At 37.7% G+C, this 13,206-nt stretch overlaps 1 protein-coding gene across 1 annotated transcript in view; it reads right to left on the bottom strand.

Moving 5' to 3' along the window:
* SLC9C1 (solute carrier family 9 member C1) overlaps positions 1-12,740 on the bottom strand; it is a 74,062-nt gene extending 61,322 nt beyond the window's left edge. The window contains exons 1-5 of the mRNA XM_058661286.1: positions 12,627-12,740; positions 11,579-11,679; positions 8,638-8,685; positions 7,332-7,497; positions 4,679-4,807 (exon numbers count right to left, since the gene is read on the bottom strand). Of these exons, the coding sequence (XP_058517269.1) occupies positions 4,679-4,807; positions 7,332-7,497; positions 8,638-8,673 (331 nt within the window). The 5' untranslated portion in view covers positions 8,674-8,685; positions 11,579-11,679; positions 12,627-12,740. The remainder of the gene's footprint in view (positions 1-4,678; positions 4,808-7,331; positions 7,498-8,637; positions 8,686-11,578; positions 11,680-12,626) is intronic.
* Positions 12,741-13,206: the final 466 nt, after the last annotated feature.

Below are 13,206 nucleotides of genomic sequence, written 5' to 3' on the forward strand. Positions count from 1 at the left end.
TGTGATGCTTCCAGGGTGATTCTGTTAGAACAGGATAGCTTTGGCTCTTTGTGACCTTTGGTTTTCCTATACGAGTTTTAGGATTCTAATTCTGCAAAGAACATCAACAGCATTTGGATATGGATTTCATTGAATCTGTAGGTTGTTTTACAATTGCAGATATATTTTCATGATATTGATTCTTCTAATTGAGATTCAAATAATTTCTTTTCTATTTTTTTGTCCTTGCTGATTTCTTTCATTGATGTATTGTAATCGTCATTGTGCAAGAATTTCTTTGGGTACTCCTAAATATTTTGGGTTTTTTTGGTGACTGTTGTGAATGGGATTTCTTTCTTGATTTGACTTTCAGTGAGCTCATCATTAGCACGTAAAAACATTGTTTTTGTATGTTTATTTTGTAACTTGCACCTTCACTGACCTGGTTCGTCAGTAATAGCTTTTTGGTGGTGTGACTAGGTTTTTCCATTTACAACTTCATATCGTCATCAACCATGGCTATTTTGACTTCCTCCCTTTCTTTGTTATGCTCCTTATTTTTTCCTCTCTCTAGTTGCTCTTGTCAATACTTTCAATACTATATTGAATTACAGTTGTTAAATTAAACATCTTTGTCTTGTTCTATACCTGCGGGAAAAGGATTTCAGCTTTCTCCCAGCTAATGTTGCCAGAGACAGGGAACTGTGACAATTTCTTCCTACCTTGTCTTGGTAAGATAGAATTTCCTGCCAGAAGCTTGCTGCAAAGGTGCAGGGCGGTTGATAGCATGACCAGCTGCAACAGTGTATGTTTCCTTTCCCCTCTGGCCTGTGCAGCCTCTGTTCTGTTCTGTTTCCTCTCTCCACTGAACATTTTCCAAGTCCCCTGGAAATGTGGGAATGTGGTCCTTGAGGTTTGTTTTTTTTTTGTTTTTTTTTTGTTTTTTTTTTTGTTTTTTTATCTTTCTGCATCTGAAGACATTGCAGCTTTTCACTATTCAGCCATTTTGGATGTCTCCTTTCTTTCCAATTTCACTTATTGATTTTCCCATAATTGAAATGAAGGGGAGGAAGGGAGAGGAGGGGAGACAGGGATGTGGAAAGCGAGACAGAGAGAGAGAGACTGACAGAGAGTGGTCTTCTATTTCCTGATTTACTCCTTAATCTTCTACAAAGCTAATCTTAACCTAGAGGGAACTCAGGAGCCTGGACTTTGATCAGGATCTCCCAGGCAGGTTGCAGGGACCCAAGTATTTTTGCAATCACCTGCTGTTTCTCAAGATGCTCATTAGCAGGAAGCTGGATTGGAAGCAGAGACAGGACTCAAGCCCAGAGACTCGAACATGGGTTTCAGGCATCTGAAGCAGTGTCATCGTTTCTGCCTCATATCTTTATTATGGGAGAGTTTTCTTTGAAATCTATTAAAAATTCCAAGTTTGAATGGCTAAGAAAATGAATTCTGTGTTCTAGTTCTCATATAGTACGATTATTACAAAGTTATCCTTGGTATTGCTTTTAAAGATGATTTAACCATTTATTTCAAGGGCAGAGTGAAATAGGGATGGAGATAGAGATACAGAGAAATAGATTGGTGGTAGTGATGGTGGTGGGTGAAGGGTTCTTCCATCCACAGATTCATTCCTCCATATGATGGCAACGGCCTGGGCTGTGACAGGCTCACTCCAGGAACCAGGAACTTCATCCAGGTCTCACATGTAGGTGGTAGGTGTCAAATTAGTTGGATTATTATTCACTTCCTTCCTAGGTGAGTTTGCAGAAGCCCTAATAAGAGTCTAAGCAACTGAACCAGCACTCTGAATAAAGGATGCTGATATTGCCAACAGTGGCTTAACTTTCTGCGTCACAATGCTGGCATTATTACTATTATTTTTAAAATATTTATTTATTTTATTGGAAAAGCAGATTTAGAAAGAGAAGGAGAGACAGAGAGAAAGATCTTCCATCTACTGGTTCACTCCCTAAATGGCTGCAATGGGTGGAGAGGATCTGATCCAAAACCAGAGCCAAGAACTTCTTCTGGGTCTCCCACAAAGTGCAGGGTCCCATTGGGTTGTCCTCCACTGCTTTCCTAGGCCATAAGCAGAGAGCTGGATGGGAAATGGAGTAGCCGGGACAGGAACTGGTGCCCATATGGGATCTCGGCACTTATAAGGGGAGAATTAGCCAATTGAGCCATTGCACTGGGCTTGTTGCTATGTTTTTGATGGAGATTTAAAATTTTTTTTTATCACACTGATGGAATAAAGCATAGGTATTCTAAATATTATCAAAATTATAGATCAAGCTACTATGGAAGTAAGACAACTTTGTCTAAAATGTTCACAGTTGAATCTCCACATTCTAGAACAGGAATGTTGGGGTAACTGAAAAGAAATGAAACCAAGCCAGTTAGAAGGCTCATCTGCAGCTACTAAACATAATCCAGTATTATACTAGAACCATTTATACACTAATCACAGAAATTCAGGGAAATATGTGTTATAACTGACAGCTACAGTCTAATCAGGAGGATTTTCTCAATAGTCACTGTGAGGGAAACAGAATAAAAAAGATGGTGGTGTGCAGCTTCACTGATTTAACAAGTGTTGATCCATATGCCCTGTGTGGTAGATCCTATTCTTGAACCTGAGGATTTGAAGGAACTTTAATGGTGAAACCTCTCAGCACTATATTGGCTGACCTCTCTGTACTCATGATTTGGAAAGATATTGTGTGGCTGTTTACTTGGTTTTCTCACACATCGGAGATGTTGTCCTTGAATCATTTGAAAATGATATGCCTTCCTGAGCTGAAGAGGTGCTCCAAGTCGCACTACTTGGGTAAATGAACCTTGAATATGAAACTCCATTGATTTATTGCTGCAAGTCTTGCCAGCAAATGCTTCTTGCTAGACTGCCTAATGGTCTAGAAGAGCTTCTTTGGAGGGCTAGGTCACAGGGCCGTTAGTATGTGAGAATGGGTCTTCCTGAGTAGGAATAGTCTGTTTTCATGTTTTAAATATTGCTTATAAACAAATGAAGGAGAGGCGCCTAAAAATAGAGGAAAATGGGGTCTCTGAATATTTAACAACAAACGCTCCCCGGGGACATAGAAACAATTAAAGCAAAAAAATGTCTTCCTTTCTGAGTAGTTGCAAAGGAAGTTTACAGGAAGAAGGAAAGGAGAAGGATCCTACCTCAACATGGTGGATATTTGCCAAACTACAGACGTTAGGGCTAGGACAAGGCATGGAGGAGCTTCTTTTTCTTTCTTTCTTTTTCTTTCTTTTTTTTTTTTTTTTGAAGCAACTAGAGTGGTGCTGAAAAGGACACCAAAGAGGTCCTTAGAAAAAAAAGACTTCTAGTGAGTAGGATCTACACAATGTCAGTTTTTCAAGACTTAGATTCGCTCCTAATGTCAAGAAAATAAAATAGGTAAATACCTCATCTTAATAAAAAGTATTTATTTTATGAACATTTTAACAGGATCCTTTCCCCACTGTCCAAACATTCAGAAACAGGTGATTGAGAACAACTTTTCTAGGAAGGTGGTATGGTGTATCTAGCAGGGCATGGCACAGATGATGGTTCTGGGGGTGCTGGTAATCTCAAATGCCTTGTTGTGAGTGGAAATTATGCAGCTGAGGACTTTATAATGCCTCATTATCATTGTCCAAATTCCATTTGTTTTGAATACACACAGATGTACATGACAGGGTAGAAAAAACAAAATTATAGTACAGGGCCATGTGAAAGGTGTGAAAGAGAACTCATGAACATCTTGTCGTCCCAATGCTTACAAACGCTGGTCCTACAGATGGCATAAAACTTTACTTCTTCCCTATGAAACTGTGTCACATAATACAATGTAATTAATGAATTAAAAATAATAAATAGATAAAAAAAGAAAAAAAAAAACTTTACTTCTTCCCTGAGCTGATAGTTCCCTGTGTTGCCTCAAGGGAGAAAGTCCAAGAGGGGGGAAAAAAAAGAAAAAAGAAGCTGCCTGCTTTCATCACTCATGAGAAGACGACCAGGGTTATCTTCATAACTTATTTTTAGCACAGAAAAAAAAAAGCTTTCTTTCTTGTGGTATAGTATTTTGATTCAGATCAGGCCTATAGAATGCTGTTCTTAAAAGCATCTTCATGCAATGTTTCAACCCTGCCTCATGATAATATTATAACTAAGAGTAAATACCAATGTGAAGTAGTGCTATGCAAAGGGTAAATCCTGATACAAAACGTATTATATTGATTTTTTTATTAAAAAAATTATTTTACTTATTTGAAAGAGAGAGTGAAAAAAGAGAGAGAGAGACATAGGAAAAAATATCCTCAAATAGAGTCTGATCTGTTCTCCAAATAGTTACAATCACCCGGGGCTGGACCATGCCAAGGCTAGGGGCCCAGGGCTCTTGCTGGAATTCTCATGTGAATGGCAGGGACCCAGGGTTCATTTCTTCCCCAGGTGCATTAACAGGTAGTTATATGGGAAGTGGAACAGTAAGGGCTTGGATCGGATCTCCAGTATGGCATTCAGCACTGCAAACAGTGGCTTAATGCACTGTACTACAATGCTGGCCCTTCAGGATTATAGTTCTAGGAGAACAGCATATGGCAATATACGTAAAAGCACATGTCACTTTTCAGAAATAAAGTATTTTGATTTTAAGCGGTTAAGAAAAAAATATGTTCTTACCTAAGATACTGTTTATCTCACGGTGTCTTCTGAAGTTAGCATTCAGAATAATTTTGAATAGAATCAATGATACAACAGAGGTCATCAGGCTTTCTCCATTGATTAAATTGGTGAGGCCTCTAGAAAGACCTATGTATCAAAGGAAAAAGGAAAACAGTTTTTCAGGTAACAAAAATTTCACCAATATTAAATAATAAAATTGCTTATCAAGTAGAAAGATATTCTTAGCTATGGATTTATCTCATCCAGTTTGTACTACCAGCTTAAACTTTTGTCATTTTTGAAGACTTGCTTTAAGGAAGTATAATTATATTATCAACTGGAAGACAAATCTAGACATTCAAGATGCGATGCCAAGTTAGTTAGAGTCTATTATTATACAAGTGAGCTAAAAGCTGATATTTCTCATCTCAACATACACACATGAAATTTATTTCTTTAAATTCAGTGGTTTGGTCTATAAACACGAATATACCATAAGCTAGATATATTTAAAGCAAAACAGGAAATGATCATTGAGGAACCAAGTAAACTCATAGATCCAGACTTTAAAACACAGCATTTAAGTAGCGCATTGAAGGAATTGTTCAGACAATCTAGTGAGAGTTAGCAATTATTCAACTTTCACAGGCACTTCTTTCTGTGGTTATAGAAGCCCAATTCAGCAGAGACCAGTCCACATCATTAGAAGTCCCAGATCCATGAGAAATAGCAAATAATTATCTTTAGGCCGTTACATTTGCAGGTGTTCCTTTTTAAGCAAGTGATACTGCTGTATGATTGTTCTGTATTACGAACTATGACTAGTACAAGAGAAAGTGAATAAAAATAAATCACAGAGGCGTTAAGGTTAAAAACCCAATATCCATGTGAATGTACTCATCTGTCCCCTAACCCCCACAGTCCTGGGAAGGTTTTTTGAGAAAATCTGTATCTATATAATTTATGCTATTCACATAGGTATAAAACACATTTATACATCTTGTTTTGGAAGTTTTGGCAAAATGCTGCAAGAGGAAACCACTTAAAAATATTTTTGAGGTGCCAGTGTTTGGTGTAGTAGGTTAAGCGTCCGCCTGTGGCACAGGTATCCCATATGAGCTCTGCTTCACGTTCTAACTGCTCACTGGTCTGGGAAAGCAGTGGAAGATGGCTCAACTCCTTGGGCCCTTGTACCCACACGGCAGACTCAGAAGAAGCTCCTGGTTCCTGGCTTTGGATTGGCTCAGCTCTGACCATTTCAGCCATTTGGGGAATGAACTGGTATATGGAGGAGTCTCTCTCCTCTGTATTTCAAGTAATAAATAAATACATCGTTAAAAATACTTTTGAAAAATGCAAAGTGATGAGCTCTAAAAGTAATGGCAAGATGGTCAAAATTTATAGTGTTAACTATGCTAGTTATCCAGGATCATGTAGTAGATTATTTAAACTCAACAGTGGCAGGCTAGAAAATCAGTACACTGCCGTATTGTTAATTATAAAGTTTAGAGGCATGTGAGATCAACATTCAGGTGTAACAGACTCCCTCCCAAATATTTTAAACAAAAAAGTGCCAACACTGGCTAAATGACACAGAGTTGAGGTGTAGATGGAAGAGAACATGGAATGAAAGGAAGATTTGAGTTTGGATGATGGCTGTTGGCCCCCTTTTCACTTGGTTCTCTTAATCATCTTGGCTCAGTCTTCATTTATTCATTTATTTATGCTTGCTATGTCTTCTCTACTCTATTTCTACATGACTCTGTAACTATTTCTCCTTTAGCCATAAAGAAAAAATAAAATTGATATGAATGTGTAAGTGGGTATGTGTATGGATAAAGCATATTTAATATGAAAGCAATCTTTAAGCTATCATTATTAGAAAGTGACTGAGAAGGAAATAAAGTTATTGTTTTTCCTTATGAAACACACCTAGTTTTTTTTTTTTTCTTCACTTTTCTGGGTTAAATTACCTGGGTGCCTTACTTTTAAATATAGATTTCCTTCTTTCAAAATAGTACATACTGCAAATGCTACACATTTAGTAAATTTATAGCTTACAAATTTCCAGGTATTTGGTCTCAATGGTGACTATAATCCCAAAGACAATTTTTTGCTTTTTAGGCCACAAGCAGGGAGCTGGATGAGAAGTGGAGCTGCCGGGATTAGAACCGGCGCCCATATGGAATCCCAGCGCGTTCAAGGCGAGGACTTTAGCCACTAGGCCACCGCGCCGGGCCCATTTGTTTGCTTTTTAAATACCATTATCCTAATGACTGCTTCTCAAGCGAAAGAAATATCAGGCACCGAAAGTGTCAACCACAAGGTATACAGAATATTGTAACATCTCAAAACGGTTCAATTGGCTCAAAGTAGAAGCATGCATGAAGTCAAGGACTCCAAGCAATCACTTGCCCTTCTCTGCAATGGGACATAATGTTTTATGGGGACGGGGGTGGGTGGGTGAATGGATACCCAATAAATCCATCAAAGAGATTTCCTTTTGCTCTAAGCAAGACCTGCAGAATCTCCGTGAGATGCTAAAAATGCAATCGCCCATTTACATCATTTCCTACAGTGCGAAGCTATCACACATAAAAGGTGTTAAAATGAAGACAAGCTAATTTTATATCTTTATTTTCAAAATAGTAGAAGATGAAAATATATCTACCCAGATCTCTTATGGCAGAGGCAGTCAGCAAGGGGTCTGAACTCATGAGGATTACTGCAAATAAGTACCATGATATGGTCTTTAGCATTAATTTATCCACAGATTCCAGATACAAAAAGATCAAGATATAATTTAGTGCAAAGCCAGGAATTGTAATTAAAAGGATCTGTAAAGGAATTTTACAACAAATGTTAGATGCTTTTGTATTTGTGAAAAACTTGAGAAAATCAGGATTACCAGAAATGTAGCCAGCACTAAGCACCCACCCAGCAACAGACCCACTAGCGACCTTCCCTGCTTACAACAGCGAGGTACTAAAGGACTCAGAAGAGATCTGAGCGAACACAAGCTATGTCCTTATCTCTGTTCTTTTGAATTTCATCATTTTGTCCTATGTCTCACCTTTCTTGCACTTGGATTTGGTACATAATTTAATTTTTCTGGTACTTTTTCTAATACAATTTACGCAGTGGTTTCATAGTTATAAAACTGTTAAAGAAATTTAATTCCTGTTTATGATTTTGAGTATTTTATTTGAAGATCTTTTCCTGACACACTCCAAATATTAAATGATGTTTAAAAATCCTGTGGGGGCAGGCGTTGTGGCACAGCGAGTTAAGCCATCACTTGCGTCACCTACCTATCATATGGAGTACCAGTTAAAGTCCTGATTATTCTACTATCCTTCCAGCTCCCTATCAATGCATCTTGGAAGGCAGCAAATAATGCTCAAGTACTTGAATTCCTGGAGACCTGGATGGAAATCCTGGCTTCAGCCTTGTCTGGCCTGGGCTATTGTGGCTACTCACGGAAAGAACCAGAATCTCCCGTCACACCTCCACCCCCAAAATATAACTTTAAAAATACCTTTAACATATCGCTTGGTTTGTGGATTAGAATTACAGTTGCCTCTGTGATTTTCCTTCATTGTTTTTGTTCTTTCACTTCTTTCTCAACAATTTCCTTTTAACTGGAGTCACTGACCTTTGTAGTAGCTCTGTTTTAGCATCTCAGAATTAAAATTGTAATTGATATAAAGGTTCTAACAGCCAAATTTGTCAGAAGGACTTTCGCCTCCATCATTTTGTTCCCTGGGTCTTTACTATGTTAGATAATTGTCAAACTACTGGTTTCTTCATGAAGACACGAAGCTAATTTTCCTACTCAAATTTTCTGTACTTTTCTCTCCTTTGTTGTTTATTCTGGAGCACAATTTTAAAAAAATGACTAGCATGTGGTAGGCAGTAAGTATCACAGGTAGCAAGTGGTTCTTGGGGGAATGACATTACTGTAAAAGAATACTCACCTGCCACAGTAACTTGTGAAGCATGTACACATCCATGTCAAATGCAACCTTAAAGATAATTATTGGCATAAAAAGACCAAAAAATAAATCTGGACTCATCCATTGTATTGCGTCTGCATAGGTTTGGATCTAATAACATAAAACATATTATTTCTTGTTTCATTTATGAGTATGAGATACCTGTTAAACACTCCTATCTCTTACAACAACAAAACACAATTATCAAAATATATCACAACGTAGTAAGAACTGATTCTGTAAGATCTTTGTTATTTTTTTAATCAGACTAGTGCTTGTAAATGTGCCCATTTTACCTTTTTAAAATTACAAGTATACAACTACACGATACTAGAAGTAAACAGTAGATGTTCAGGCAACCAAGAGGAAGTAGATGTCAGAGACGTGGCCCACCATGCGCAACATCCACAGACATGAACGTATCACTTTCACAAGTAGGGTGACTAGCCATCATTTTGGATGATTTATGATTTATTATTTTAGCCACGGGTTGTATCAATGTATATGAAGGGTGAAAAACTTCCAGGATAAAAACTGGAAGATTAATGCAGTTTGTGGAATAATGATGTTTATCAAAAAAGGAGCTAACATTAGTAAATCCTATTACAGCATCTATTCAAATTTCATCCATTAAGGAGATATTTAGTATATACCACATGACTTTACATTTGGGAAGTAATTCTCCTCGAAGCTCTTTTTTCCCTCCAAATCTTATGAATGAACATACTGGTTGCTTTTCTTCAAAGCTATCTTTTCTACTCTGCCGGCTCTACCTTCAGACCAGAGATGGTCTCCCCCAAAAAACCGTTCAACTTCTGTGGACAGTAAGATGCTGGACTTTATGCTTGGTAGATGCTTGCAATGCAAGAATCTCAACTGAATTTGAACTGTGGTAATGCAACAAGGTGGAGGAATCCACCATCGGGGGGGGGGGGGAGGGTTTGGAGAGGGGTAGGGGGGGAATCCAAAAACAAAGCTATCTTTTCATGAACTTTTACATGTCTAACAGCCTATGAAGAGGAAGCAAGCATCTTCTCCCAGAACAAAGGGCAGGTTTATTTTATTGTCTGGCATAGTAAAGAGGATTTGCTCCTCTGGGGTACCAGAGAAACCAAACTTAAAATTCGTTATACAAGATTCAGGTTCTCTGAGCTCTGATTTCACCTTCTGCAATGTAACCCACTATTTGTGTAGATTTCAGTTGGGTATTTTTGCTCGTCTCCCATGGGGCTCAAGCAGCAGCATGACAAACTGCCTACTGCTGATGATTGGAGTATGAACTCCTTTGTTTCTGGTACAGCAGTGTCATGTTTTCTGCCGGGGCTATGAAACTACAATAAGGTGGTTTACTAGCTCACAAGTGAAGTGGCATTAAACCTTAGACAGTTCTTGAGTTGCTGACAAATTTATGTTAAAATCATTCATTGTCACAGAAGGTGGTTAAGAACTCGCATTTACTTTTACCATATTGGTTACTCATTACTATGTCAATTAATTCCATAATGATGTAAATTTTTGCGGATGGTATGTTGGAGCTTTTAATTGATCGGGATGATACTCTGCTGGCTCTGTCTTCAGACCAGAGAGGGTATACCTAAGAAGCCGTTGAACTTGACTGGACAATAAGATGCTGGACTCTATGTTTGGTATATGCTTGCAATGGGGGAATCTCAACTGAACTTGAACTGTGGTTATTCAACAAGGTGGAGGAATCCACCATGGTAGGAGGGTTTGGGGAGGGGTGGGGAGAATCCAAGTACCTATGAAACTGTGTTACATAATACAATGTAATTAATGAATTAAAAATAATAAATAAATTTTAAAAAAATCATTCATTATTAAACCTGTTTATGATAAATGAAATAATAATATATTCTGGTTCATGCATGAATGCATATTATCTATAATTTAAAAAAATATCACTGAAGGGCTAGACACAACGACTCAATTGGCTAATACTTCCCTTGCAAGTGCTGGATCCCATATAGGTTCAATTCCTGTCCTGGGTGCTCCACTTCCCATCCATCTCCCTGTTTATGGCCTAGGGAAGCAATGGAGGATGGCTCAAAGCCTTGGAACCCTGAACCTGCCTGTGAGACCCAGAAGAAGCTCCTGGCTCCTGACTTTGGATTAGCTAAGCTCTGGTCATTTGGGGAAGAAACCAGTGGATGGAAGATCTTTCTTTCCTCTCTGTAAATCTTCCTTTCTAGTAAAAATAAATAAATACATTTTAAAAAGTCACATTACTGGCTACATTCAATCATTTTTAAGACAGATCTTCATACCTACTCTCATTGGATAGTACAGTTATTGGCAAACCATGAGTTCTAGGCCCAATTTGGATAGACCTCTGTTTTTGTAAATTATGTTTTATTGGAGTACAATCATTATGCTTTGTTACGTATGGTTGCTTTTGAAATAAAATAGCAACGTTGAGTAGCTACAATGGAGATTATATAGCTTACACAATTTAAATAATTATGATACGATTCTTTACGGGAAACTTAACATGAACTCCTGGGCTAGAGTACTGCTTAATATGTCAACAGTATAATCCATATGCCTTCAGGCAATATTCTTTCTCTCGTCTGCCTGAGTCCAATGTTCCCAACTATTTTGCTACTCTAACAATGAAGAATCGTTAAAATATTCATGGACAATGCCCTCCATAGCCTGTGTATACTCACTCTGAACTCCCCAAATCATTTCAAACTCAACTTCAGTTCTACGTTTAATTCAATATCAATTTTTTTTCCAACTTGGGTCCTTTTTCTACACAATTGATCTGATGATTTCTGCATGATAAACATCCACTGACTGGCAAAGCTGTGAGAAACAAAGTATTTTTGCAGATATTCTTAAGCTTTCTTTGTATTTATATGAGTCTCAGATATAGTGTAAAATAGCCATTTGTTATACAAACCTTTGAGGAAGCAAAACTTAGGATTTCAAAGCTGCATCCAAGTAAAAATAATACCAGAGGAAGAGGAATTGGAAAGTTTTTCAAGTGCAGGTTTAAAAATTCTGGAAAAAAATATTTTTATTGAAAGGTAATTAAATATCACATTTGGAGAGTTTTTTATGTGATGTGAGTTCTTAATATTAAGGACAGTGAAATAAGGTTTAATTGCCAATTTCTTACATGTAAGTGCCCCTCCATAGTTAAGCACATAGAATCTGTCTAATGGTTAATACATGCTGAATTAAAATGTATTCCCTTTCCTAAGGTATAGATTTCCTTACAGTCTTAATAGATTTTGTAACAATCATACAGGTAGTAATTTTCGTACACACCATAAAAGATTTAACAATCACATAGTGAGAAGTTTGTTCTGGTTGAGGAACAATAAGGAAAAAGATGATAGCAATAACCTCTTACATATCAGAAGCCCTTGGCAAATATTATGGTAAATATTTAACTTTGTTTAATTGTACTAGTGTTATAAAACTGCAAAAAAAAAAAAAAAAAAAAAGACAAAGAAAGACAAACGGCCTCTCAGTTTTCCCCCTTCAAAGTGGTCAACGGAAGTGCTGATCAGATTGATCAGGTGAAATAAAGCACTCACAGGTCAAACCCAACATATTCTTTCCATTTCTACTGTGCTCTTTTCCTCTATGAGAGCTAGGAATAGTTTACTGGTTGCATAAAACACTTGCAATCCCTTGCCCCAACCCTTGATTTTCTGCTTATTTGCTTTCGTTATCCTCATCATTATCATCACAGTTTGACCTAACGAATAACGTAGAATACCTTGAACCTAACAGAGCAAACGAAGTGGGAAATCAGATTCTTCAGGGTCTCTCTGGGGGAAAAAACTTATTGTTTGATATATTTTACTGAAAACATTAAGACATAGGTATGAATTTAGAATTAAAATTATGATTTCCTAATGCTGCTGCTCTCCTTAATCCCATGTGGTAGCATTTGTAAGAAATCCATGGAATAGGCTCAGATGAAGGAAGGTATTTACCGCCAATGGTGCAGATCAGGGACAATATCAGGATGATTTCAGGGAGGTCGTCCGCAGAATTTAAAAACCAAACCAGGAAAAGATCAGACCATGTGCTTGCATTCTTACTAAGGGGACTGTAGAAACTGTCATCATTCATCTTGTTTCTTATACAGTGTCTGAAGCTGACTCTGCGTTCTGTCAGAAAACTCAGAGAAAGTTAAAAGAAAGTGAGACTTTCCTAGATGTTCTGTATTAAAAACAAACAAAAACACCACACCACTCCTTTATTTCTAAGATCTTGATGTTTCCCAACATCAGGGTTGCCTCGCCCTTCTCAATACTCTCCTCTTTCTGGCTTCATCAAGCTTTGTTTATGACCTGTTGAAGTGAAAATGTACCTGTGAGGAGGAGGGTTGTCTCAGAGTATATTCCAGAGAACCTTAAGCAGGTGTAGGGCTTTGGCTGGGTCACTTGGGAGAGGGTCTAATCAAACGAGCATTCATTCTGAGTGCTGGCAGGAAGCAAGGACAGTGCTGTGGTTGAGTATCTGAATAAATATTACCCATAGAGAGAACAGGCTGGAATTAAGATAAAACTG

The sequence above is a fragment of the Ochotona princeps genome, chromosome 3 (assembly GCF_030435755.1).
Source record: "Ochotona princeps isolate mOchPri1 chromosome 3, mOchPri1.hap1, whole genome shotgun sequence".
Taxonomy (NCBI): Eukaryota; Metazoa; Chordata; class Mammalia; order Lagomorpha; family Ochotonidae; genus Ochotona; species Ochotona princeps.